The following is a 26,021-nucleotide window of genomic DNA, read 5'->3' as shown; positions in this document are numbered from 1 at the left end:
AACAATGAGCCCTGTATTCAATTCTAAAGTATAAAGTCCTCATTAGATATCAATTCTACCTGTTATCTACATTTCACCAACCAGTCTATATTTTCATCACAGGACTGCAGTGGGAGCACCGTCAACATCTTACTGATTTGATTGATTTTATCGAGGGGGTGACGAAGGTGATCGATGAGGGTAGAGCAGTGGATGTTGTGAACATGGATTTTAGTGAGGCTTTCGACAAGGTCCCTCATGGTCGGCTCATCCAGAAGATTAAGATGCATGGGATTCACGGTCACTTGGCCACTTGGATTCAGAATTGACTTGCCCATAGAAGTCAGGGAGTAGTGGTGGAGGGTGTTTTTCTGGCTGGAAGTCAGTGACTAGTGGTGTTCCACAGGGATCCGTACTGGGACCTGCGCTATTTGTGATATATATAAATAACTTGGATGAAAACGTGGATGGGTGGGTTAGTAAGCTTGCAGATGACACAAAACTAGATGGAGTTGTAGATAATGTCAAAGGTTGTCAAAGGATACAGTGGGATGTAGATCAGCTGTAGATATGAGCGGAGAAATGGCAGATGGATTTTAATCCGGGCAAGTGTGAGGTGCTGCACTTTGGGAGATCAAATATTAAGGATAAGTATACAGTTCATGTACAGAGGTCTTGGGGTTCAAGTCCAGAGCTCCCTGAAATTAGCCACACAAATATTTATCGGTAAAGAAGGCATATGGCATGCTGGCCTTTATTGAGTACAAGAGTCAGCGTGTCATGTTGCAGCTTTATAAAACTTTGTTTGGGCCGCACTTAGAATATTGTGTTCAATTCTGGTCACCACATTACAGAAAGGATGGAGAGGTTTTGATGAAGATGCAGAAGAGGTTTCCCAGGATGCTGCCTGGATTGGAGGGTGTGAGCGACTGACAAACGAGGGTTGTTTTCTCGAGAGCGGTGGAGGGTGAGGGGAGATCTGATAGCAGTCTATAAAATGAGAGACAGAGAATCTTTTCCCCCAGAGTTGATATGTCTAATACCAGGGAGCATGCACTGAAGGTGAGACGGGGAAAGTTCAAAGGAGATGTGAGAGGTAAGGTTTTTACACAGAGAGTGGTAGGTGTCCGGAATGCGCTGCTAGGAGTGGGGGTGGAGGCAGATACGATAGGGGCATTTAAGGGGGTTTTAAATAAGCACATGAATATGTAAGGAATAGAGGAATATGGACCAAGGGCAGGCAGAAAGGAATAGTTTAATTTGACATCATGTTCGACACAACATGGTGGGCTGAAGGGTCTGTTCCTGTGCTGTGCTGTTCTATGTTCTATTTGTGATCTCCATTTAGAAAAAGGAAATAGAGGCACTGGAGAAGGGGCAAGAAAGATTCACAAGAATAATCCCAGAACTGTCATCACTTCTGAACTCACTGGTGTTTCACCAAGTTTGCTGACTGAGTGAATCCCTTCCCAGTCAGAGCAGGTGACCAGCCTCTGCCTGGTGTGAACTCACTGGTGGGACATTAGTTCCCGAGAGCTTTTGAAGCTACGCCCACATTTAAAGGGTCTCTCCTGGGTGTGATGATGTTGTGTCTGGGCAGGCTGGATAACTGAGTAAATCCTTTCGCACACACCGAGCAGGTGAATGGTTTCTCCCCGGTGTGAACTCACTGGTGTTTCAGCAGTGTTGGTGATATTCTAAACCTCCTTGAACAGTGAGAGCAGCTGAACGGCCTCTCCCCGGTGTGAATGTGCTCGGGGATCATCAGTTCCTGAGAGCTTCTGAAGCCGGCCTCTCGGGCAGAGCATTAAAGGGGCTCTCCTTGGAGTGAGTGGCTTTGTGTTTCAGCAGGCTGGATGAAGCAGTGAATCCCTTCCCACACACACAGCAGGGGAATGGTCTCTCCCCAGTGTGAACTCGCTGGTGTACCCGCAGGCTGGATGACCATTTAAACCTCTTTGTGCAGTGAGAGCAGCTGAATGGTCTCTCCTCAGTGTGAATGCGCTGGTGGGACACCAGATCCTGAGAGCTTCTGAATCCGCTCCCACAGTCAGAGCATTTAAACGGTCTCTCATTGCTGTGAGTGAGATTGTGTCTGCACAGGTGGAATGACTGAGTGAATCCCTTCCCACACACCGAGCAGGTGAATGGATTCTCCCCAGTGTGAACTCGCTGGTGTACCCGCAGGGTGGATGACCATTTAAACCTCTTTGAGCAGTGAGAGCAGCTGAACGGTCTCTCCTCAGTGTGAGTGCGCTGGTGGGACACCAGATCCTGAGAGCTTCTGAATCCGCTCCCACAGTCAGTGCATTTAAACGGTCTCTCATTGGTGTGAGTGAGATTGTGTCTGCGCAGGTGGGATGAATGAGTGAATCCCTTCCCACACACAGAGCAGGTGAACGGCCTCTCCCCAGTGTGACTGCGTTTATGAATTTCCAGTACAGATGGGTATCTGAATCCCTTTCCACAGTCCCCACATTTCCACGGTTTCTCCATGGTGCGGGTGTCCTTGTGACTCTCCAGGTTAAACAATCAGTTAAATCTCACACAGAACACGGGTACAGTCTCTCCCGCTGTGAATGCTGCGATGTATTTTCAGGCTGTGTAACTGGTTAAAGCTCTTTCCACACTCAGTGCACTGGAACACTCTCACTCGGGTGTGTGTATCTCAGTGCATTCCTAGTCACAGTGATGTTTACAATCTTTTGAAGCCAAGAGGCCAAACAAACATTTCTCCTGCTAGATTCAAAGGCCAATGATATTCAGTTCCCAAGAAGTCGAGTCACTCTGTCAGATCTCGATGTGATGTTGGAGATTTCTGTCTGATTTCTCCTTGTCTAATATCCTGTAAGTCAATTTAGAAAAAACATCGTAATTCAGAATACGATCGAAATTCAAATCGACATTTCTAGTTTCTATGGAGCATTCATTAAATACACAGTCATGGAGCATTAAACTTGCCGAGCAGGGCCTCCCGTATCAGCACACAGGCAGCTGCTTTGTGAGACTGCCGGCAGTACAGACAAGTCAGAGATAAGGGTGTCCTCAGAAGTGGGATTCATTGTGAAAGCTCAGGGACGGTTGATAAGATGCAGCAATTCCATGATTCTAATGAACATTCTTTCCTCTCTCATTCCCCAAAAGCCGTAAATCTCCATCCCACACACTCTCCCTCCATTCTCACTCTTCTGTATCTAATATTCACCCTCCCAATTCTCCTGAAGGTGCTGATTGAGGCTGATTGACAGATCCATGCTCACTGCTTCCTGTCCAGCACAGAAATCAGAACAAATAGGAGCTGCAGTCAGCATTCGGCCCATCGAGTCTGCTCAACCATTCATTCAGATTATTGGTTGATCAACCTCTGCATTATTTTCCCCACACTGTCCCCCATATCCATCGATATCTTCAATATCCAGAAACCTATCAATCCCTCTCTTGAAAATTCTTGATGACTGAGGCTCTGTAGTCCTCTGGGGTAGAGAATCCAAAACATCACCACGTCCTTGAGTGAAGAAATCCTTCCTCATCTGAGCTTTCTCTCCATTTTCCAGCCTGTTCCCAATAATTATTGACTCCCTTGTCATTCAAAAACTGTCTAACTCATCCTTGAATATATTCAATCCCTCCACTGGTCCCTATGGAAGAGAAGTCTAGACACTAACAATTCTCTGAGGGAAGAGATTGTTGGAAATATATAATATAACTGCAGTCCAAAATTACACAGCCAGATATAATAAGTGTATTTTATTACAGAGCTATAAATAATATATCGAATCTGTACCATATAACAACAGGGGAGCGGATAGCCTCGTGGTATTATCGCTAGACTATTAATCCAGAAACTCAGCTGATGTTCTGGGGACCCAGGTTTGAACCCTGCCACAGCAGATGGTGGAATTTGAATTTAAATACAAAATCTAGAATTAAGAATCTACTGATGACCATGAAACCATTGTCGATTGACCAAAAAACCCATCTGGTTCATTAATGTGCTTTAGGGAAGGAAATCTGCCATCCTTACCCAGTCTGGCCTACATGTGACTCCAGAGCCACAGCAATGTGGTTGACTCTCAAACAGCTTCTGAAATGGCCGAGCGAGTGTAAGGGAAATTGTACTGGATATTGTATGAGTTTAGTATGGAATTCAGATTCATAGGTCTTAGTGAAATGATAAAGTAGATTTAGGTCTTAGTGAAGTGATAAAGCAGATTTAGGTGAGTAGTGAGATGGGTATGTAACCAATGTAACCTAAAGTAACTTCGTGTGACCTAATGTGATCAAGTATAGATGACATGCTCAAGGCAGAGGAAACAGGGAAGTAAATGGCAGTCACTGATTAGCAAAAGCAGACAATAGTCACTTAAGAAAACAATGAATACTGCTCAGTGGTCTAACTTAATGTTGGACCATAAAAGTCAGCAAAGAGGATGTCTTTTCTAACACATTCGGCCTAAGTCAGCAAAGAGGATGTTTTTTTCTAACACATTCGGCCTAAGTCAGCAAAAACTACGATTATTGTGCAAGCAGACAGTTGAGGTAAGGGCAGAGATATAACCACCATGGTTTAAGAAACAAAGAAATGTAACAGGGAGCGACAAATCGCGAATAAAACGGATAAAGGGTCAACTAAAAACAATGGTGGCCAAAGAAACAAGGTCAGGCTGTAAAGTAAGATAAGAAACAAGGACAGGATGTAAAAGTGAGATAAGAATCCTGAGATATGAAGCTGAAATGTATTTAAAGACTGAAAGCCTGAGGGCTCTTTGGATTGCTCCGGAGATCCCGACTTTATTCTGCTTGTGCTGCGAAATAAAGTCTATTGCTTGAAAGATCACTGCTCAGACTCTCTGTTTTAATCGATGTGAATAAATTGTCGTCCTGGGGAACCACGACACGAGCCATTCAGTTCAAGGGCAATTAGGGATGGGCAATAAATGCTGGCCCAGCCTGCAATGCCCGTGTCCCAAGGATGAATAAAAAAAACATCAGACACGTCTCTGTCCGATATTAGTTTACTGTCCCCTTTAATATATTTCAGAAATTAGATGGGCACATGAAGGAAATAAAGTTGCAGGGGAAAGGGAATATAGAAAGGGAATGGGACTGACTGGATTGTTCTACAGAGAGTCGGCATGGATTCGAGTTACTGAATGGACTCCTTCTGCGCCGTAATGACTCAATGAGTGAAAATATATAACATAGCTTCAGTGCTACATTATAAAACGAGAATTAATAATAAACGTACTTTGTTACAGAACCATAAATATTATACCAAATCTACAATATAACAACACAAGGCATATCTCTGTCCTATATTAATTTATTGTCCTTTTAAATGCCAGCCATCACCTGGGGAAACCAGCCCTTTAATTGTGAACATTAGGAAAGGGACCTTTTAGCCAGACAAATCAATGAGTCAAGCTGAGGGAGCAAAGGATGTCAATGTCTTTAAGAGAAAGAGAAACCTGGGCCAACCTTTCCAGAGTCTGCAGCCTCCCTGGATTCACTCCGTTTCCCTTCAGTTGCTGCAAGTCCCCAATTTCCCCCAGAATGAGAAAAGAACTGGAAAGGGAGAGAAAAGAAAGTGTTTTACTCACAGATGTTGAAGACAGAAGGAAGTTTTAGTCTGTCTGAAGATCAATCTTCATTCAGAGTGAGAGCAGCAGCAGCTTTGCTGGGCAGGAATGAACAGCCGAACAAGCTCATTGTCCACTTCCGCATTCAGACAATGGGGGAGCTCTGATTGGCTGGAGGACCAGAGAACGTCCGGTCCTCCAACTTTCCATTGGCCAACACCTCAGCAGCAGGTCAAAAGGTTGGCTCCCCCCCGCACATGCACATCTTCCCCTCTCCCTTGGACATGCGCAGTCCCGGGCCGAGGGAGGGGGCGATCAATACGCGGCTTCTCGCTCTGGCCGGAGCCGTCAGCCGGTTGCCTGGAAACCGTGGCTGGAAGAGGTGGAGGGGGAGGGGGAACAATGGGTGGGGGCGGGGCTCCCGGGTCCGCGCGCCCGGGCCTGCGCACCGGAGACGTCATCGCGGAGCAGAATGATTCCTATTGGCTGATTTAGGCAGAGCTCTATTATGGACGTCACAATGCGGAAGTTGTCCAAACTCTCTCCTCTGGGCAACATCTGGGAGGAAATCAATGTTTCCCCCTTTCCATTTCTTTTCTCATTCTGGGGGAAATTGGGGACTTGCAGCAACTGATGGGAAAGGAAGTGAATCCAGGGAGGCTGCAGACTCTGGAAAGGTTACAGATGAAGACCGGATTCAGGAACAGGACGAGGCCCAGGTATATTTTTGTTTCTCTCTCAAAGACATTGACATCTTTTAGTTCCCTCAGTTTATCTGGCTAATAGGGTAGCCTCTTACCCAATGTTCACAATTCAGTTTTCCCAGAAGAGGGCTAACATTTAAATCAACAGTAAATTTGTATGGGAGAGAGATATGTTATTTATGATCCCATATTTTTTGTCTTGAAATATACAGCAGTGTGGCTGCTTTATCAATTTCCAGTGATGCAGAGATTACAACATAGAAGGAAATGCATTTGGCAACTTAAATCCATGCTAACTCTCCATGGTAGCCATGATGTGGAGATGCCGGCATTGGACTGGGTTGGGCATAGTAAGAAGTCTCACAACACCAGGTTAAAGTCCATCAGATGAGTGACCTGAGGAAGGAGCAGTGCTCCAAAAGCTCGTGATTCCACATAAACCTGTTGGACTTTAACCTAGTGTTGTGAGACTTACTGAACTCTCTGTGGAGCAATTTGGTCAGTTCCATTCCCTTGAGTTCCACGTCACATTGGAATGGTTGAGAGTTCCAGATGAAGTGAGACTGGGGTGGAGTCGGGCGATATCACTGAGATGGGAATAGGCGGTTTTGATGATGATGTGGCAATGTGGTTGGAAGCTCATCTTGGGGTGAAATATTTCACCATGGTTGTGAACAGTTTGGTTCAGCCTCAGACAGTTACCAGGAAGATAGAGTTGCTGGCGAGGGAGTGGAGTTTGTAGTGGGGACTGAAGACAATGGGTTCAGTCTTCCCAGTGTTTATATGAAAGAAGTTTCAGTTCTTTTAGTACTGGATGTCAGACAAGTCAGGATTGTGTGTGAGTTGGGGGGGGGGAGGGATCTTGGAGGTGATGGCGTTCACATCTACCTACTACCTCGGTCCTTCTAGGTGGTGGAGGTTGAGGATTTGGGAGATTCTGTCAAAGTTCTCATTGAGTTCTAGATGTATAAAATCCCTCTCCTTCACCCCGGCCCCTTCTACTTCTCTCTGTCTCCACTCTAGACCAGGTGCCAGATTTCCTTTCTTGACAGACATCAGCATACCCCTTGGGTTTTTATGATAATCCAGCAGCTTTCCTCCATGTCTGTGTGGGTTTCCTCCAGGTGCTCTGGTTTTCTCCCACAACGGATGAATGAACACCGCTCGACAATCACAAGGCAAGACTGTTCTCTTCCTGTGGGGGAGCACTTCAGCAGTCACGGGCATTCAGCCTTGGATCTTCAGGTAAGCGTTCTCCAAGGCGGCCTTCACGACACACGACAGCGCAGAGTCGCTGAGCAGAAACTGATAGCCAAGTTCCGCACACATGAGGACGGCCTAAACCGGGATGTTGGATTTATGTCACATTATCAGTAACCCCCACAGCTTGCCTCCTGGACTTGCAGAATTTCACTAGCTGTTCTGTCTGGAGACAATACACATCTCTTTAACCTGTGTTGAATGCTCCCTCCACCCACATTGTCTGTACATTTAAGACCTGGCTGGCTGTAGAGATTTGCATTCTAATCAGTATTCTGTAATTTGATTTCTGTGTCTGTTTGCACTGTTTGATAACAGATATCCACTCCATCTGACGAAGGAGCTGTGCTCCAAAAGCTTATGGTATTTGCTACCAAATAAACCTGTTGGACTTTAACCTGGTGTTGTGAGACTTCTTACTGTTTCTCCCACAGTCCAGAGATGTGCAGATTAAGTGGGTTGGCCATTTCCCCTTAGTGTCCCAAGACATGTAGGTTAGATGGATTAGCCATGGTAAATGTGTGAGGGTATGGGGATAGGGTGGGAGAGAGGCTCTGGGTAAGATACTATGTGAGAGAATTGGTGCGACTCATGGGTTGAATGTCCTCCTTCTGCACTGTTAGGGACTCTATGATAATGTGGGAAAATGTGAAACAGTTCATTTTGGAAGGGAGAGCAGGGGAGTATTATTTAAATGGGGAAAAGACTGTAAAGCTGCAACACAACAGGACTTGGGGGACTTCTGCACAAAACACAGAAACCCAGCACACAGGTGCAGTTGGTAATCAGGAAGCCTAATAGAATGTTGGCCCTTATTTCAAGTAAAGTAAAGTTTATTTATTTGTCACAGGTAGGCTTACATTAACAATGCAATGATGTTACTGTGAAAATCCACTAGTCGCCACACTCCGGCGCCTGTTCAGGTACACTGAGGGAGAATTTAGCATGACCAGTTCACCTAACCTGCACATCTTTGGACTGTGGGAGGAAACCGGAGCACCCGGAGGAAACCCACGCAGAACCGGGGAGAATGTGCAAACTCCACACAGACAGTGACCCAAGCCAGGAATTGAACCCGAGTCTCTGGCGCTGTGAAGCAGCAGTGCTAACTGCAGTGCCACCGTGGTTGGAGTATATGAGTAGGGAAGTCTTGCTGCAACTGTACAAGGTACTGACGAGACCATATCTGGAGGACTGTGAGCAGTTTTGGTCTCCTTATTTCAGGAAAAATATTATTTCATTGGAGGCAGTTCACAGTAGATTCACTTGGATTATCCCCGTTATGGAGGGATTGTTTTATGAGGAAAGGTTAAACAGGTTGGGCCTCTCCTCATTGGAATTTAGAAGAATGAGGGGTGATCTCATTGAAGCATATTGGATTCTTAAGGGACTTGACAAGGTAAATGCTGAGTGGATGTTTCCTCTCATGGGAGAGTCTGGGACCAGAGGGCACAGTCTCAGAATAAAAGGTGCCAATTTAAGACTGAGATCAGGAGCAATTTCTTCTCCCAGAGGGTTGAGAGTCTTTGCAACTCCTTGCCGCAGAGAGCTGTGGGGGCAAAGCCCTTGTGTATATTTTTGAACAGTAAGGAAATCAAGGGTTACGGGAAAAGGGCAAGAAAGTGGACATGAGGAATGTCAGATCAGCCATGATCCTATTGAATGGGTGACATTCAATCCCTTCCCTGCAGGACATCAGTGAATCACTTGGGTGTTTATGACACTCCAGAATTTTCATGGTCACTTTTTCCTGGAGCCGGCCCCAGAAATGACCAGATTCATTCAGCTCAATTTCACAACCTGTCTTTGTGTTTTTGTGGGTTCTCTCTCACTTTTTTTTCTTTTAAATTCAGTGTCACAGAGTTTTGGAAGAGGAGGATTTGCAGTCAGGAATCTTCGAGCAAACATCACATCAGGACCTGACGGAGCTGCCCAGTTAACGGTAACTTGATTATCATTCGGATTTTAAACATTGAAGGAAAAAGCATTGTTCACAGTAACTGAAACTGTTCTCTGTGTGGACGTGGCTTCAGTTGATCATCTGGCCTCAGGAGCTACAAATATAAACATCCTGGGGAGGAACCATGGAAGAGTGAGGACAGTGATGAGGGATTCAGTTACCCGTCTGAGCTGGAAGCTCATCGGGCACCGGGGAGAGGCCGTTCACCGGCTCTGTGTATTGGACTGATTTCACTCCATCAGCCAACCTGTTGGCTCACTGACATATTCACACTGGGGGGAGATTGTTCAAATGCTCCAGAGATGGAAAGGGATTCATTCAGTCATCCCACCATATGACACACAAACGTGTTCACACTTGAGTGATTTTGTTAATTACCCAGATTACGAGAAGAGCTGTAAAAGTTCCAGGGAAGTGATATCCTATCAACGTGTCCACACTGACGAGAGACCGTTCAGGTGCTCTCACTTTGGGATTGAGTTCAGGCGATTATCTCACCTCACAGTGCGCCAGCAAATTCACACTGGGGAGAGGTTATTCCTCTGCTCTGACTCAAGTTGAAAAAAATTACAAGTAAATCACTATTTGCTACAGACCAAAGAAAGATACTTTATTAGAAGAGTAAGGGTCACAAGGTAAAACAAGCCAAGTTCCAGAATATTAAACATCCAGTCCAGTTATAGAGATTATAAACATCAACAGAAACAAACCCAAACTATCAGAATGAACAGAGTTCAGTCTTGGATGTCATTAACAGCAGCAGAATCCAATCTCAGTAATCACTGCTGAACTCGCTGGTGTGTCAGCTGATTGGATGATCGATTGTATCTTTCTCACATGTGGAGCAGGAGTCTGGTCTCTCCCCAGTCTGAACTCGCTGGTGTGTGTCTTGGAGGTGATGGTTTTTCCAGGCATCAGCTGCTCTTATCTTTCTGTGGGTGGAGTTATGGGTTTGGGAGATTCTTTCAAAATTCAAATTCAGTTGCAGATCTATGAAGTTCATCTTTTTTACCCTCTCCTTCACCTCTCTCTCTCCTCCCATGGAAGCCAGAGCCTTGTGTAAGCCCCGACTGGGCGCCAGGTTCCCTTCCCTAAAGAACATTAGTGAACCAGTTGGGTTTTTATGAGAAACCAGCAGTTTTCAGGGTCACTTTTTCCTAGCGCTGGCCCCACAAATTACAAGATTAATTTAGCTCAATTTCACAACCTGCCTATGTGTTTTTCTGGGTTCTCTTTTATATTTCCTTGATTCTGTCTTAAATTCATTTTACAGAATATTTGAAAGGTTCACGATCAGGAAAGTCAAACCAAACATCACATCAAAATCTGACGGAGTCACTCGATTCATCAGGATTTGAATATCATCGGCCTTTGAACATGGAAGCAAAAAGCACCGTTCACGCCAGGGAGAAACGGTGGAAATGTGTGGATTGTGGGAAGGGATTCAGATCCCCATCTGAGCTGGAAATTCATCGACGCAGACACACCGGGGAGAGGCCGTTCATTTGTTCCGTATGTGGAAAGAGATTCGCTCAGTTCATCTGCCTTCAGCTGCATGAGCGACTCCACACCGGGGAGAGGCCGTTCACCTGCTCGGTGTGTGGAAACGGATTCACTCGCTCATCCCACCTGCTGAAACACCAGCAAGTTCACACTGACAAGAGAGAGTTTCAATGCTCCAATTGTGAGAAGAGCTTTAAAAGCCCACATGGACTGAGGGAGCACCAGCGCATTCACACCGAGTACACACTGTTCAACTGCTCTAAGTGTGGGAAGAGTTTCAGGACAGCAACCCACCTTCAGACACACCAACGAGTTCACACTGACAAGAGACCTTTCAAATGTCCAGAGTGCGGGAAGTGCTTTAAAAGTTCTGGTGAACTGATGTCCCATCAGCTTGTTCACACTGAGGAGAGACCGTTCCAGTGCTCTCACTGTGGGACTGGGTTCAGACGATCATCTCATCTCACTGTACACCAGCGAGTTCACACTGGGGAGAAGCCGTTCATCTGCTCCAAGTGTGGGAAGGGATTCAGTCAGTCCTCCAACCTGCTGACACATCAACAAATTCACACTGAGGTGAGGCCGTTCACCTGTTCTGAGTGTGGAAAGGGATTTGCACGATCATCCCACCTGCTGACACACCAGCGCATTCACACTGGGGAGAGGCCATTCACCTGCTCCGAGTGCGGGAAGAGATTTACCGAATCATCCAATCTGGTGAAACACCAGCGAGTTCACAGATGACGGCTCTGCTCTGATTCTGCTGTTGTTAATCAGATTCAGGACTGAACCTTGTTCATTCTGACATTGGGGAAGTGTTGATGATGTTGCTGCAAAGTACAGTAACTGGGCTGGAGTCGACAGAATTTGCATTCATATAGCACCTTTCACAACCTCAGGACATCTCTGTGCGCAGTCAGCCTCCACAAGCAGCAATGTGATGAGGGGCAGTGATCTGTTTTTAGGGAGATTGGGTGAGGGGTAATATTGGTTTCAGCAGGGTGAGCTCCCTCCTCTCCTTCCAAATAGAAGCCGTGTGATCTTTCACCTCAGAGAGCAGACGGGACCCTCGGGTTAACATCCTCATATTGGTGAAGTGAAGAACCTTCATTCTGAGACAATTGAAGAATCAGCACTTAATAGTTGTACTTGTCAGACTGGTAATATAACCTGTAACACAAAGTCTGTAATGTTTTATTATAATAAATAATATGATTTTACGTACACTGGTCATAAATCATGAGAACTGTCAAATTATGTTTTCCAGCCAATCTAGAAAGATAAGGTCGAGCTCACAAAACATTTATGGCTTTGACAAGTTACATTAAGTTGGGAATAAATGGGACCTTACCCAAGCTGTCTCATTTATTCAGTAGACCTTTGTACTCAGACATCAGGAGATGCCAGTAGGTGTCAGGGGCCAATCAGACAATTAAGTTAATCAATTATCATTCAACACTGAGGCTAATTTGAGTTAAGCAAATGTGAGTTGAAGGGGTTAAAATAAAGGTTTTGAGTAGCCATTCTGTTAACATGTATCATGTCTGATGATCATTTCGCGTCTTTGGCCTGATCAACCGAGGAAAGTTGTGAGAAGTCTGTTTCATTGTTCAAGATGAGCTTTCTCCTCCTCCTGTCAATCACTGTTAATTCAAACTTTGCTTTTTATCTTTCTAACTTGTTACCTTTCTACCTTTTAATGGTTAATAAATCATCTGAATTTACCAATTAGAATGTTCATTCTGGCCAGATAGTTAAATCTTGTAGATTTAATTTAAAATTGGGGATTTATTGCAAACAACTTCTACCTGATAAATCAACTTCAAAGCGCAAATGCTGCCTGGATTTGGTGTCTCGGTGTAAGTGGTCCCTGGATTTGGTTTCTCAGTCCATGTGGGCCCCGCACTGCTTTCAACCCAACTGTCTGTCTCAGATCTTTCATTGATTTCAATTTAATGGAAACTGGGAGTTGGGACCTGTCAACATTTGAAATATATTTACAAATGTTTGGAGGGTTTCTTACAGTTGGGACCTTTCTCTGTTCTGTCCACTCAAGATGTTGGGTAACAGACTTTCTCCTGTGAATATCCAGCTGGAGTTTTGGGCCCTGATGTGTTTCCTTGTTCATCTTGTTGACTCTAAATATTGAATCTTGTGGTTTCATACATCAGATAATCAAACTCCCAACAACCGATTGTCTTTAACTGACTTTATTACAGCACTGCAATAATAGACAGAGTATAGTTACTTGTTCTGCAGAACAGAGGTAATACAATAGATTCAGAGCTCTCTATCCTGAGCAAGCTATTCAGTTGTCAAATTGCTACAGAAGAGTCAATGATAAAACCAGACTGACCACCCCACATTGACCTAGGTTCCAGAAATGATAAAAGCACACTGTTCCCAAGTTAATCCTGCAAAGAATTCCTGGCTAACAGCTGGGGGCTTGTGCCAAAGTTGGCAGAGATTTTCTGAAAGACGTGGGTTCACCTCAACTTAAATGTAAGACTTAGAGTCAATTACAGTTGTTGGGTTTAGTTGGGAGAGCTGATCTAAAAGGGACTTTCATTTACAACTAGCTACAGGACCATACTGGGTGCAAATATTGTTCCAAGCTTTACAGAATTTACTAAGTTAATCACAAGTACAAAATGCAAAACTTAACAAAGGCAGTGGAAGCAGTCAGTTCACTTTGTAACTCTGGCGCACAACTTCCAGCCGACTGCGGCACTGTTTCTTGTTCTGTTGATTGTTGTCTATCTTCTTCCTGCTCAGCTTCTCTGAGGTGTGAACTGGGCAGCTGAAAGCTGATGGTTATTAACCATTTCTAGACACAGCCCCTGTGCACGATGAATGGTGTTCCTGAACTCTGGTTCACCATGATCAGTCCCTGATTGATTTAGATGGTGTGTAATCAGTTTCTGATTGGTTTCTTAATGGTGATGGTCATCTCCTGACCATTTCCTGCAATCTCCCGACTGGCCCTCTAATGTATCAGTTACTTACGGAGTTTGCCCCATATGCCTTTTCTGTGATTTTATTAAATTTTATGGCTTTATACTGAGATAATGGAGACCTAAAGATATCTTCTTTGTCACTTATTTGAAATAAGCAAGTTTATGGTGTCAAATCCCAATGGTTAACATTTGGGTTCATTGTTTCAAATGTCTCATTGATGTGTCGACCTTTTAGAGTTCTCATTGGGGCAGGTGACTATCAGTATATTTTGGTTAAAGAAACTACTTGCTGGTTTTTGTAGTGACTGCAGTAAGAGTTTTAACAACACCAGGTTAAAGTCCAACAGGTTTATTTGGCAGCAAATGCCATTTGCTTTCAGAGTACTACTCCTTCATCAGATGGAGTGGAAATGTGCTCTCAAACAGGGCACAGAGAGACAAAATCAAGTTACAGAATACTGATTAGAATGCGAATCCCTACAGCCAACCAGGTCTTAAAGATACAGACAATGTGAGTGGAGGGAGTATTAAGCACAGGTTAAAGAGATGTGTATTGTCTCCAGACAGGACAGCCAGTGAGATTCTGCAAGTCCAGGAGGCAAGCTGTGAGACACTGAGGGGTTAACAGTTCCAGACCTCAGCTCATCCAGAGTTGATGGGATCCACAGGACTCTGTAATTAAAGTATAAAAGTGTAGCTTTACACCGGCCTCGGGTCATGTGATGTATTTCACTTGTCAAATAAGAACGCAGTTACAGACAAAGCCAGTGACATGATACTAATATATTACAATTCAGCAGAATATCACATCAGGTTAATTGATTAATAAGCTTCAATTACTTGATCATTACACATAACTAAGCTACAAACTATTAAATATGACCATTCCGACAGTCAAACAGTTCAGTCAAGCAACAGGCTGACACAGTCATACTTTGAATCATATCTTACTGCCAATGTCTCACAGGAACAAGGAGCAGGATTCGGCTATTTGGTCCCTTGAGTCTGCTCCACCATTTAATCAGATCAGGGCTGATCTGATAGTAACTTTAAATCTGCATCCTGCCTACCCCCAATAATCTATCACCCACTTGCTTGCCAAGAATCTATCTACATCTGCCTTAAAAATATTCAAAGATCCTGCTCCCACCGTCTTTTCAGAAGAGTGTTCCAGAGGTTCACGACCCTCTGAAAGAAAATATTTCACCTCATCTCCGTTTTAAATGTGCGAACCCTTATTTTTAAACAGGGACCTCTCGCTCTCGATTCTCACACAAAAGGAAACATCCTTTCCACATCAACCTGTCAAGACCCTTCAGGATCTTCTATGTTTCGATCAAATTTATCTTACTCTTCTAAACTCCAGCAGACACAAACCAAGCCTGTCCAAGCTTTACCCATAATCCACACATTTCTGGCATTAGTCTGGTCAATCGACTGCTTCCAATGTATTTACATCCTTGCTTAAACAAGATGACCAATACTGTACACCGTACTCCAGATGTGGTCTCACTGGTGCTCTGGATAACTGAAGCATAACCTCCATATTTATGCAATCAATTCCCCTCACAAATGATAGCTTTCCTAATTACTTGCTTTACCTGCTTACTAGCTTTTTGTGATTCATGCAAAGAACAGCACAGGAACAGGCCCTTCGGTCTGCGCTGATCATGTTGTCCTATCGAGACCAACCGCTTATATCCCTCTATTCCCCATCTGTTCATGTGTCTATCCAGATAAGTCTTAAATGTCACTAACGTATCTGCCTCAATCACCTCACTTGGCAGTGCATTCCAGGCCCCCACCACCCTCTGTGTAAAAAACCTTCCCCCACACATCTCCACTGAACCTTTCCCCCTTATCTTGAACTTGTGCCGCCTTGTAATTGTCATTTCTGCCCTGGGAAAAAGCTCCCAACTGTTCACCCTATCCATACCCCTCATAATTTTATAAACGTCTATCAGGTCGCACCTCAGCCTCCGTCTTTCCAGGGAGAACAATCCCAGTTTATTCAATCTCTAGGACACCCAGATCCCTCTGCATCTCAGAGCTCTACAATCTCTCACCATTTAGATAATCTGCTTCCCTTTTATTCTTCCTGCCAAAATGTTCTGTCCTCCCAGCAGTTCAGACCTGAGTAGGGGGAGCAGCACAGAGGTGTACAGTGCAAGGAAGTCATCCTGGGAGTCCTCAACTTGAAATTCTTTTTTATTCATTCGTGGGAAATGGGCATTGCTGGGTGGCCAGCATTTATGGTCCAGTCCTTGTTGCCCTTGAACTGAGTGACTTGCGAGGCCATTTCAGAGGGAGTCACATGTAGGCCAGACAGGGTAAGGAGAGCAGATTTCCTTCCCTGAAGGGCATTAGTGAACCAGATGGGTTTTTTTTACGATAATCAACAATGGTTTCATGGTCATCAATAAATTCTTAATTCCAGATTTTTTTATTGAATTCAAATTCCACCAACTGATGTGGCAGGATTCGAAACCCGGTCCCCAAATCATTAGCTGAGTTTCTGGATTAACAGTTCAGCAATAATACCACCAGTCATCACCTCCCCTAGTTCAACATGGAGTGTAGGAGAACAAGTCAGGAGCAGCACTGGGCACCCTAAAACTGAGATTCCAACCTGGTTACTCTGTAACATGGGACTATAAGCATGCTAAACAGCAGAGGCAGCATGTTCCAGGCAGGACCAAGCGATCCCACAAACAACGGATCAGATCAAAGCTGCAGTCCCCCCACATCCAGTCCTGAATGGTGGTGGACAAGAGAAAGCTCCACAAACACCACCATCCTCAATGACTGGGGAAAGAAGTGGATCAGTGCAAACAACTGTGATTTGTGTTTGGTGATCGCGGATGTGTTACTGATGCCTTCCATGGATTCCAAGGCCAGGAAAGACACTCTGGAAGGTATGGGGAGCTGGGACTTGTCCAGGAGAGTAACAAGGTATGAAAACTGAAATAATCTAGAACTAGGAAGGAGAAAAGGCCACAAAAATGCAGCAATTGGTAACAAGACATTGATTAATATTTTCTTATCCTGGAGAAATGAAGGTCTCAGCTTTGTGTCTTAAACAATATTAGTTAATTTGACATTTATCCAGAGTAATAAACCCCAGCCCAGTTATAGCAATCACTAACATCAGCAAAAACACACCCCAACTGTCAGAATGAACATTGTTCAGTCCTGGATGTGAATAACAGCAGAATCCAATTCCTCCAGACACTTGTCAATTTGCTGGTGTGTTAGAAGATGGGTTGACTGAGTGAATCCCATCTCACACTCAGAGAAGGTGAACAGTCTCTCTCCATTGTGAGTGCGTTGGTGTCTCAGCAGGTGGGGTGAGTGAGAAAATCCCTTCCCACACTCAGAGCAAGTGAATGGTTTCTCCCCGGTGTGAATGTGCTGGTGTGTTTGCAGGTTGGATGAACGAGTGAATCCCTTTCCACAGTCAGAGCAGGTGAACGGTCTCTCCCCGGAGTGAACTTGCTGGTGTCTCAGCAGAACACTTGAGGTCTTAAAGCTCTTCTCACATTCAGAACATTTGAAAGGTTTCTTATCCGAGTGAACAAGTTGGTGTGATCTGAGACTGGTTAAATAAATGAATCCTTTTCCACACAAGGAGCAGGCGAACGACCTCTCCCCAGTGTGAACTCGCTGGTGTTTCTGGAGGCTGGATAACAGAGTGAATCCCTTCCCACACACTGTACATCTGAATGGCCTCTCCCCATTGTGAACTCGCTGGTGTATCAGCAGATCACTTGTGGTTTTATAACTCTTCTCACATTCGGAACATTTGAAAGGTCTGTTATCAGTGTGAACCAGTCGGTGTGTAGCGAGGTGGGATGATCGTGTGAATCCCTTCCCACACACACAGCAGATGAATGGCCTCTCCCCAGTGTGAGTGCGTTCGTGTTCAATGAGGTTCTGTGATCGTTTAAACAGCTTCCCACAATGAGAGCAACTGAACTGTCTTGCAATGTGAACAATCTGGTGCTTGACCAGGTCCTCAGAGCTTTTAGAGTTGTTATCGCTGTCAGAGTGGCTAAAAAGCCTCTCTTCAATGTGAACTTGCTGGTGGGTCAGCAGGTGGGATGACTGAATGAATCCCTTCCCGCATACGGAGCAGGTGAATGGTCTCTCCCCAGTGTGACTGCGGCGATGTATTTCCAGCAGCGATGGGTAACTGAATCCCTTCCCACAGTCCCCACATTTCCATGGTTTCTCCATAGTGTAGGTGTCCTTGTGTCCCTCTAGGTTAAACAATCTGTTCAAGCCTTGTCCACATAAAGAACTTGTGTATTATTTCTCAGTAAGGGAATCAAGGGTCATGGGGATAAGGCAGGAAAGTGGAGTTCAGGATTATATCAGATCAGTGAATAGTGGAGCAGACTCAATGGGCCCAACTCTGCTCCAAGATCTTCTCATCCTTTGGCTCTCTGCTGTGAATAATGACACTTTTTAAAAATCAGGCTGTGTAACTGGTTAAAGCTCTTTCCACAGTCAGTTCACTGGAACACTCTCACTCGGGTGTGTGTGTGTCTCGGTGCTTTTCCAGTCACACTGATGTTTGAAATCTTTCCTCACCGCCAAAACAGAAAAACATTTCTCCTTCCACATTTAAAGGTCAATGATATTCAGGTTCTGATGAACTGAGTGACTCTATCAGCTCTTGATGTGATGTTTGGTTTCAGTTTCCAATCTGCAATTCATCGCCCTTGTGGACCTTGTAAAAGACATTGACAGAGTCAGTATCATTGTCAGCACAGGATAAAAAGTCATAACAGACAATTCTCATTTCCATGGAATATTCTTTTCTCTCTTGTTTCCGCAATCTTGTGGTCCAATCAAACTTCCATCTCAACTAAACCAGAACTTTGTTTCCAGTGTCTATGAGACACTCTGTACCCTGAGTTGTGGAAGGTATCGAGTGTTGCAGTCGACACTGCACGGTTCTTCTCCAGGACCACGCGAGCATGGACAAGACCGTGGGAGAGAGGCCAACAACCTAGTTACCCCATGCTGATCTACAAATCACTGTTTTAACCAGCCCCAAGAGAGCAGGTCCAGGAAAAGGTCCTCTGACCTCCCAAGCCTCCTCCACATGGGAAGCCAATGATTAGGAGCATGGGGCAGAATAGAAGTGTAACTAAAAGTGGAGAAGCAGCTCCTTCAGGGACTGCAACCTCTCACACTGAATATGTACATGATTCATGGACTCCTGCAAACATCAGCTGCAGGCTGGGAGCGGGTGAAACTGTTTAGACACCTGTTGCCCAGTTTGCTGGGAGGCACAGTGACACAGTGGTTAGACCTGGCTTCAGTTCCCGGATTGGGTCACTGTCTGTGTAGAGTTTGCAGATTATCCCTGTGTCTGTGTGGCTTTCCTTCAGGTGCTCAGGTTTCCTCCCACAGTCCGAAAGATGTGCTGGTTAGGTGCACTGGCCATGCTAAATTCTCTCTCAGTGGACCCGAACAGGCGCCGGAGTGTGGTGACGAGGGGATTTTCACAGTAACTTCATTGTCGTGTCAATATAAACCTACTTCTGACACGAATTGATCTTTCTCTACAGATTCATTATCCTGTCAATGTAAACCTACTTCTGACACGAAAGATCAATGTTAACTCTAATGTGCTGGAAACTAGGACCCGGTGGGAACTGTAAAATCTCAGCCCCGCCCTTACTATTGCGCAACGAAGACCCTGGCGCATGCGCCTCTCGTTGATCCAAGATAGCGGCCGTTAACCTGGACTTGGGCCTCCGGGCGGAAAAAGATCCGGAGCTGCAAACACGGAAGCACAGAGTCTCAATCGGGGTTTGAGGCGTCCACCAGGTGTTTAGAAACTCTCCCTATCCAGAGCCGGCTCCATCGCTCCCTCAGAGTTTCCGCTGCCTTCCCCGTGGCAAAGAGACAAAAAGAGAGACTCACCCCATCGCCATAACTGACGGTGCGCATGCGCCAGATCTGGTAATTCTGCGCCTGCGCGGTGCCTTCCTCAGGTGTAAATAGGGGACATTCACCACCGCGGCGAATGCTGGGTAAACCCTCCGTCATTGAATGTCGTTATTGTTGACTGGTGATCTTTTTGCTGTGATGTGGAGATTGGGAGGAGGGTCGGAAAAGCTGTGCACAGATCCTTCATTCATCAGAAAGAACAGAAGTGGGAACTGGTGGATAATTTTGATTTATTATTGTCACATGTTATGGTTTACAGTGAAAATTATTATTTCTTGTGAACTGTACAGACAAAGCATTCCATTCATAGAGCAGATAGGAGAGAAGGAAAGAAAAGGGTGCAGAATGTAGTGTTACAGTCATATCTAGGGTGTAGCAAAAGATCAACTTAATATAAGGCAGCTCCATTCAAAATTCTGATGGCAGTAGGGATTAAGCTGTTTTTGAGTCAGTTGGTACCTGATCTCAGACTTTTGTATCCTTTTTCCCAATGGAAGAAGGTGGAAAAGAGTATGTCTGGAAACATAGAAACCCTACAGTGCAGAAGGAGGCCATTCGACCCATCGAGTCTGCACCGACCACAATCCCACCCAGGCCCTACCCCCACATATTTTACCCGCTAATCCCTCTAACCTACGCATCCCAGGACTCTAAGGGACAATTTTTAACCTGGCCAATCAACCTAACCCGCACATTTGGAGTGTGTGGGGTTCTTATTTGATTTGATTTATTATTGTCACATATATTAGTGTACAGTGAAAAACATTATTCCTTGTGCACTATACAGACAAAGCATACTGTACATAGGGGAGAAAAGGAGAGAGTGCAGAATGTAGTATTACAGTCACAGTTGGGCTGTAGAGGAAGATCAAATTAATAAGAAGTAGGTCTATTCAAAAGTCTGATGGCAGCAGGGAAGAAGGTGTTCTTGAATTGGTTGGTACATGATCTCAGACTTTTGTACCTTTTTCTTGGCAGAAGAAGGTTGAAGAGAGTATGTCCGGGGTGTGTGACATTCTCGATTATGTTGGCTGCTTTTCCGAGGCAGCGGGAAGTGTAGATGGAGACAATGGATGGGAGGCTAGTTTGTGTAATGGACTGGGCAAATTCCCCAAAGTTTTCCACAAACAACAGCAAAATCCAACCACTTCAGTCAAATATAAACTCAGAAGCTGGTGTGACTGAGTGAAGTATTTATTTGAGTAACTGTCATGATTGTTTTCTCATGGATATTCCAAGTCATTTTTAAAATTGTTCAATTGATTCTAGTCGTTGGCTAGACTAGCATTTATTGCCCATCCTTAATTGCCCTTGAAAAGGTGGTGGTGAGCTGCCTTCTTGAATCGCTGCAGTCTATGTGGCGTAGGTACATCCGCAGTGTTATTAGGGAGGGAATTCCAGGATTTTGATCCAATGACAGTGAAGGAACAGTGACATATTTCCAAGTCAAGATGCTGAGTGGTTTGGAAGGGGACTTCCAGGTAATGGCTTTCCCATCTGTCCACTGTCCTTGTCCTCCTGGATTGCAGTGGTCATTGGTTTTGTTTCCTTGTTTTCCTTTCATCTGTGGAATTTGCTACCCCAAAGTGCGGTGGATGCTGGGCAGTGAGTAATTTAAGGAGGAGTTGGACAGATTTTTAATTGGTTATGGGTTGAAAGGTTATGGGAGAAGGCAGGAAAATGGGGATGAGAAGCATATCAGCCATGATTGAATGGCAGAGCGGACTCAAGGGGCCGAATGGCCTAATTCTGCTCCTATATCTTGTGAACGTATGAACTTGCAGGTTTCATACAGATTTGCAAATAAACAAAAAATTCTTTGGAAGTGGACATTACTGACAAGACCCAGGTATCTGTAATGAATTACTATAATTACTGTAATGAATTTTATTACTATAAAATGTCACACTATTTGTAACTCCCACAGTTGCGTGGACCTGCAGAGTTTCACTGGCTGTCTTGTCTGGAGACAATACACATATTTTTAGCCTGTCTTGATGCTCTCTCCACTCACATTGTTTTGTCTCTTAAAGACTTGATTAGTTGTAAGTATTCGCACTCCAACCATTATTCATGTAAATTGAGTCTGTGTCTTTATATGCCCTGTTTGTGAACAGAATTCCCACTCACCTGAAGAAGGGGCTAAGAGCTCCGAAAGCTTGTGTGGCTTTTGCTACCAAATAAACCTGTTGGACTTTAACCTGGTGTTGTTAAACTTCTTACTGTGTTTACCCCAGTCCAACGCCGGCATCTCCACATCATGAATTACTATCACAGACTATTACTATCATATGTTACCAATCACCAATTGTCCTTTGTGATGGTGATAGTTGGCCTTCTTCTTGAACCTCTGCAGTCCGTAGGTGCTCCCACAATGCAAGAGTATTAGAATTTTAACCCAGTCACGTTGAAGGGATAGTGATATTTGTCCAAGTCAGGGAGTTGTGTGGTTTTCCCATGTCCCAGCTGCTCTGGTACTTCCAGGTGGAGAAGATTGTGGGTTTAGGAGATTCTGCCAAAATCCTGGTTGAGTTGCTGATGTATAAAGTCTCTCTCCGTCACCCTCCTCCCGACCTCTCCCTCTTCACGCATAAAGGCTGGATTCTTGTTGTTGGCTCTGAAGAGGTGGAGGGTTCCTTTCCCTCAGTGCACTGGTAAACAGTTTGAGGCTTTGTCACAATCCAGCAGCTTTCATATCCACTATTTCCCAGTCCCAATCCCACAATTTACCAGATTAGATCAACTCACTTTCACATTTTGTCTTTGTATATTTATGGCTTGTCTCTCATGTTTCCCTCTTTCTGTTTTCAATTCATTTTTCAGGGGATTAGAAGGTGAGGAATTACAGAAAATTGTACATCAAGGATCACATCAAGATCAGACAGAGAGCTTTGATTCATCAGGATCTGAACATCATCGGCCTTTGAACATGGAAGGAAAAAGCACCGTTCACAGAGAGGAGAAACCGTACACGTGTTCTGTGTGTGGACAAGGCTTCAATCGATCATCTGGCCTGTCGAGTCACAAGCGCAGTCACACCAGGGAGAGACCGTATAAATGTGGAGACTGTGGGAAAGGATTCAATTATCCAGTTGACCTGAAAAATCACCAACGCACTCACACTGGAGAGAGACCTTTTACCTGCCCTGTGTGTGGGAAGGGATTCACTCAGACAGCTGGCCTGTTGATTCACCAGCGCATTCACAGCAGGGAGAGGCAGTTCACCTGCTCTGAATGTGGAAAAGGATTTACTCAGTCATCGGCCCTGCTGATGCATTGGCACATTCACACAGGGGAGAGGACATTCACCTGCTCCGTGTGTGGGAAGGGATTCACAGATTTCTCTGCCCTGCAGAGACACCAGCAAGTTCACACCGACAGGAGAGAGTTTAAATGCACTGAGTGTGGAAAGAGTTTTAAAACTCCACGCACACTGCGGGAGCACCAGTACATTCACACCGGTTCCACACCGTTCAGCTGCTCCCACTGCCAGAAAGGGTTCAGGACATCATTCCACCTTGTGGCACATGAGCGCATTCACACTGGAGAGAGGCCATTCACCTGCTCTGAATGTGGGAAGGGATTTAACCGATCATCCAACCTGCAGAAACACCAACGAGTTCACAGTGAAGAGAGACCGTTTAAATGTCCAGACTGCGGGAAGGGCTATAAAAGTTCTGAGGAACTGCGTCACCATCAACGTGTTCACTCTGACGACAGACCATTCATGTGCTCTCACTGCGGGACTGGTTTCAGGCGATCAGGCGACCTCACTGTACACCAGCGAATTCACACTGGGGAGAGGCCGTTCACCTGCCCTGTGTGTGGGAAGGGATTCACTTGTTTATCCTCTCTCACTTCACACCAACTTGTTCACACAAATGAGAGACCGTTCAGATGTTCTGACTGTGAGAAGAGCTTTAAAAGCAGAAGACTTCTGCTCGCACACCAGCGAAATCACTCTGAGGACAAACCGTTCACCTGCACTGAGTGTGGGAAAGGATTCACCCGGTCATCCATTCTGCTGAGGCACCAACAAGTTCACAGTGAGGAGAAGCCGTTCACTTGTTCAAAGTGTGGAAAGAGATTCACCCAGTCACACAACCTGGTGAGACACCAGCGAGTTCACCAGTGATCACAGGGGTGTGATTCTGCTGTTATTGCTGCTGTTAATTACATCCAGACTGAATTATGTTTATTCTGATAGTTGGAGTTTTTCTGATGTAAATCAGCCCTGTTAGACTCGTAGAATGCCCCACAGCATCTCTCATTCATGTGTCAATAAATCTTCACGCCTGCAGACCTTGTTTTGAATTTAAATCACTCAGAAACTGTATTGAACTAAAGATGAATAATAAACAGATGACAGTCCAATCCACCCCTGTGTGAATGTGCCGATGTATCAGCAGGCCGATGACTAAAGTCTGTTTTGTAACTTCAGGATGAGGATTTGAAAGCTCTGAATGTTGGTTCTCTCATATGTAGGCTGGAGCTATTTGATAGGCAGGATGTTAATAGCTGTAAACTTGTCAGATGTCGAAAGAATTACTATTGGAGTAAACTCACCCATTTATAACCTCAGACTCTGGTCCCTATTGTAATGAATAAGTAACACAGTGGAACAGCGGGATAAATATGTGGGGCTACGGGGATAGGGCCTGGGTAAGATGCTCTGTTGGAGAGTCGGTGCAGACTCGATGGGCCCTGTACCCTTGTGCATTTACCCTGCTAACCCCCCCAACCTACACATCTTTGGACGCAAACAGATAATTTAACATGGCCAATCCACCTAACCTGCACAATTTTGGATTGTAGGAGGAAACTGAAGCACCCAGAGGAAACTCAGACGCAGGGAGAAGGTGCAAACTCCACACACAAACCCAAGGCTGGATTCAAACCCGGTGCTGTTAGGCAGCAGTGTTAACCACTGTTCCACCGTGCAGCCCTTCTGCTGCTGAATCCCACATCCACACATTACTGCCAGACTTGACAATTTCAACACATTTCTGACTGGTATCCCATATTCTGTAATTTTGAGATAATCCAAAATGTCCCCATGTCTTGCAGACACTTCCTCCATCTTCACAACCCCCTCTTCTAATTCTGGGCCTCTGTGGAGCCCCTTTGCAATTCTTGCAGCATTGCTGGCCTGCGGACTAATGTATGGTTCAATCCCCATTCCAGCTGAGGTCGGTGTCGGAGCTGTCTCCTCACCCTGCCCAAGAGTGGATGGTAACGGCAGCCTACTACTGACACAAACTGCCAGGGAAACAGCTCTGGATGACACATCAGCAGACAATGAGCCAAGGAGCTGCCTATGGGATAAATTCTGCATTACTAGCTATGTGGTGGGTCATTGCTTATTTAGTCACTGCTATAAACAGCGGAATTTTCACTTTGTAAACCTCAGCTTGAAGGAATAAAGTGAATAAATTGGGATATTCACTTTTACCATTATCCATCTGAAGCCAATGGACTCCTTTTTCCCCGTCCTGATGTGACACTGAATCTTCTTTGATTTGAAGAAGAAACTTAACCTTAGAGCACTGGGTGGTACAGTGGCCCAGTGGTTAGCACTGCTGCCTCACAGCACCAGGGGTTTGGATTCGATTCCCGGCTGGGTCACTGTGTGGAGTTTGCACATTTTCCACGTGTCTGTGTGGATTTGCTCCAGTTTCCTCCCACAGTTCAAAAGACAGGCTGGTTAGGTGCATTGGCCATGCTGAATTCTCCCTCAGTGTACCCGAACAGGTGCCGGAGTGTGGCAACAAAGTGATTTTCACAGTGACTTCATTACAGTGTGAATGTAAACCTAGTTGTGACACATAAATAAACTTTACTATTGGCCTCAGTACCCGAGACCTGGCAGGATGGCAAGAATGGCCCGGGGCTCCAGTGAGGTGTACTGGAGGGGCTGGAGTGGGCAAGTGGTGACACTGGGAGGAGCAGCAGCTGGGAGGCATATAGCGACCCCTGGTGGACAGGAGGCGAAACAGCAGCAGCACACTCTGTGCAAAAGCTTCCCCAGTTCAGCTGGAGACTGGAGATCAGAGAGACTGGGAACCTCCTCAAATGTAAACTTCAGCTTTTCACATTCACCCCCATTCATCCCTCT

General features: G+C 45.1%; 4 protein-coding genes across 4 annotated transcripts in view; 2 read left to right on the top strand and 2 right to left on the bottom strand.

The window, feature by feature from the left end:
- Positions 1-5,659, bottom strand: part of LOC144483888 (uncharacterized) — a 435,358-nt gene extending 429,699 nt beyond the window's left edge. Inside the window, exon 1 of the mRNA XM_078202466.1 lies at positions 5,580-5,659. The gene's annotated coding sequence lies outside the window, so the exon portion shown is untranslated. The remainder of the gene's footprint in view (positions 1-5,579) is intronic.
- LOC144483861 (uncharacterized) overlaps positions 1-12,519 on the top strand; it is an 87,998-nt gene extending 75,479 nt beyond the window's left edge. The window contains exon 4 of the mRNA XM_078202431.1: positions 11,394-12,519. Within this exon, the coding sequence (XP_078058557.1) occupies positions 11,394-11,729 (336 nt within the window). The 3' untranslated portion in view covers positions 11,730-12,519. The remainder of the gene's footprint in view (positions 1-11,393) is intronic.
- A 1,758-nt stretch (positions 12,520-14,277) lies between these two features.
- Positions 14,278-19,904, bottom strand: LOC144483867 (uncharacterized). Its single transcript, XM_078202443.1, has 2 exons — positions 19,880-19,904; positions 14,278-18,674 (listed from the first exon to the last, which is right to left on the bottom strand). Exon 2 carries the CDS (start codon positions 18,176-18,178, stop codon positions 17,129-17,131), a length of 1,050 nt encoding a protein of 349 aa, XP_078058569.1. The 5' UTR covers positions 18,179-18,674; positions 19,880-19,904; the 3' UTR covers positions 14,278-17,128.
- LOC144483890 (uncharacterized) overlaps positions 19,702-26,021 on the top strand; it is a 32,569-nt gene continuing 26,249 nt past the window's right edge. Inside the window, exons 1-2 of the mRNA XM_078202470.1 lie at positions 19,702-19,918; positions 22,730-24,029. Coding sequence (XP_078058596.1) covers positions 19,905-19,918; positions 22,730-24,029 — 1,314 coding nt within the window. The 5' untranslated portion in view covers positions 19,702-19,904. The remainder of the gene's footprint in view (positions 19,919-22,729; positions 24,030-26,021) is intronic.

This window comes from Mustelus asterias, unplaced genomic scaffold (assembly GCF_964213995.1).
Source record: "Mustelus asterias unplaced genomic scaffold, sMusAst1.hap1.1 HAP1_SCAFFOLD_84, whole genome shotgun sequence".
In the NCBI taxonomy this organism is placed as follows: domain Eukaryota; kingdom Metazoa; phylum Chordata; class Chondrichthyes; order Carcharhiniformes; family Triakidae; genus Mustelus; species Mustelus asterias.
Note: the sequence above shows the minus strand (reverse complement) of the source record. Positions and strands in the feature narration are given on the sequence as shown.

Coding starts and splice junctions, on each gene's coding strand:
- LOC144483867 (XM_078202443.1), bottom strand. CDS start 18,178: ATGGAGAAACCATGGAAATGTGGGGACTGTGGGAAGGGATTCAGTTAC.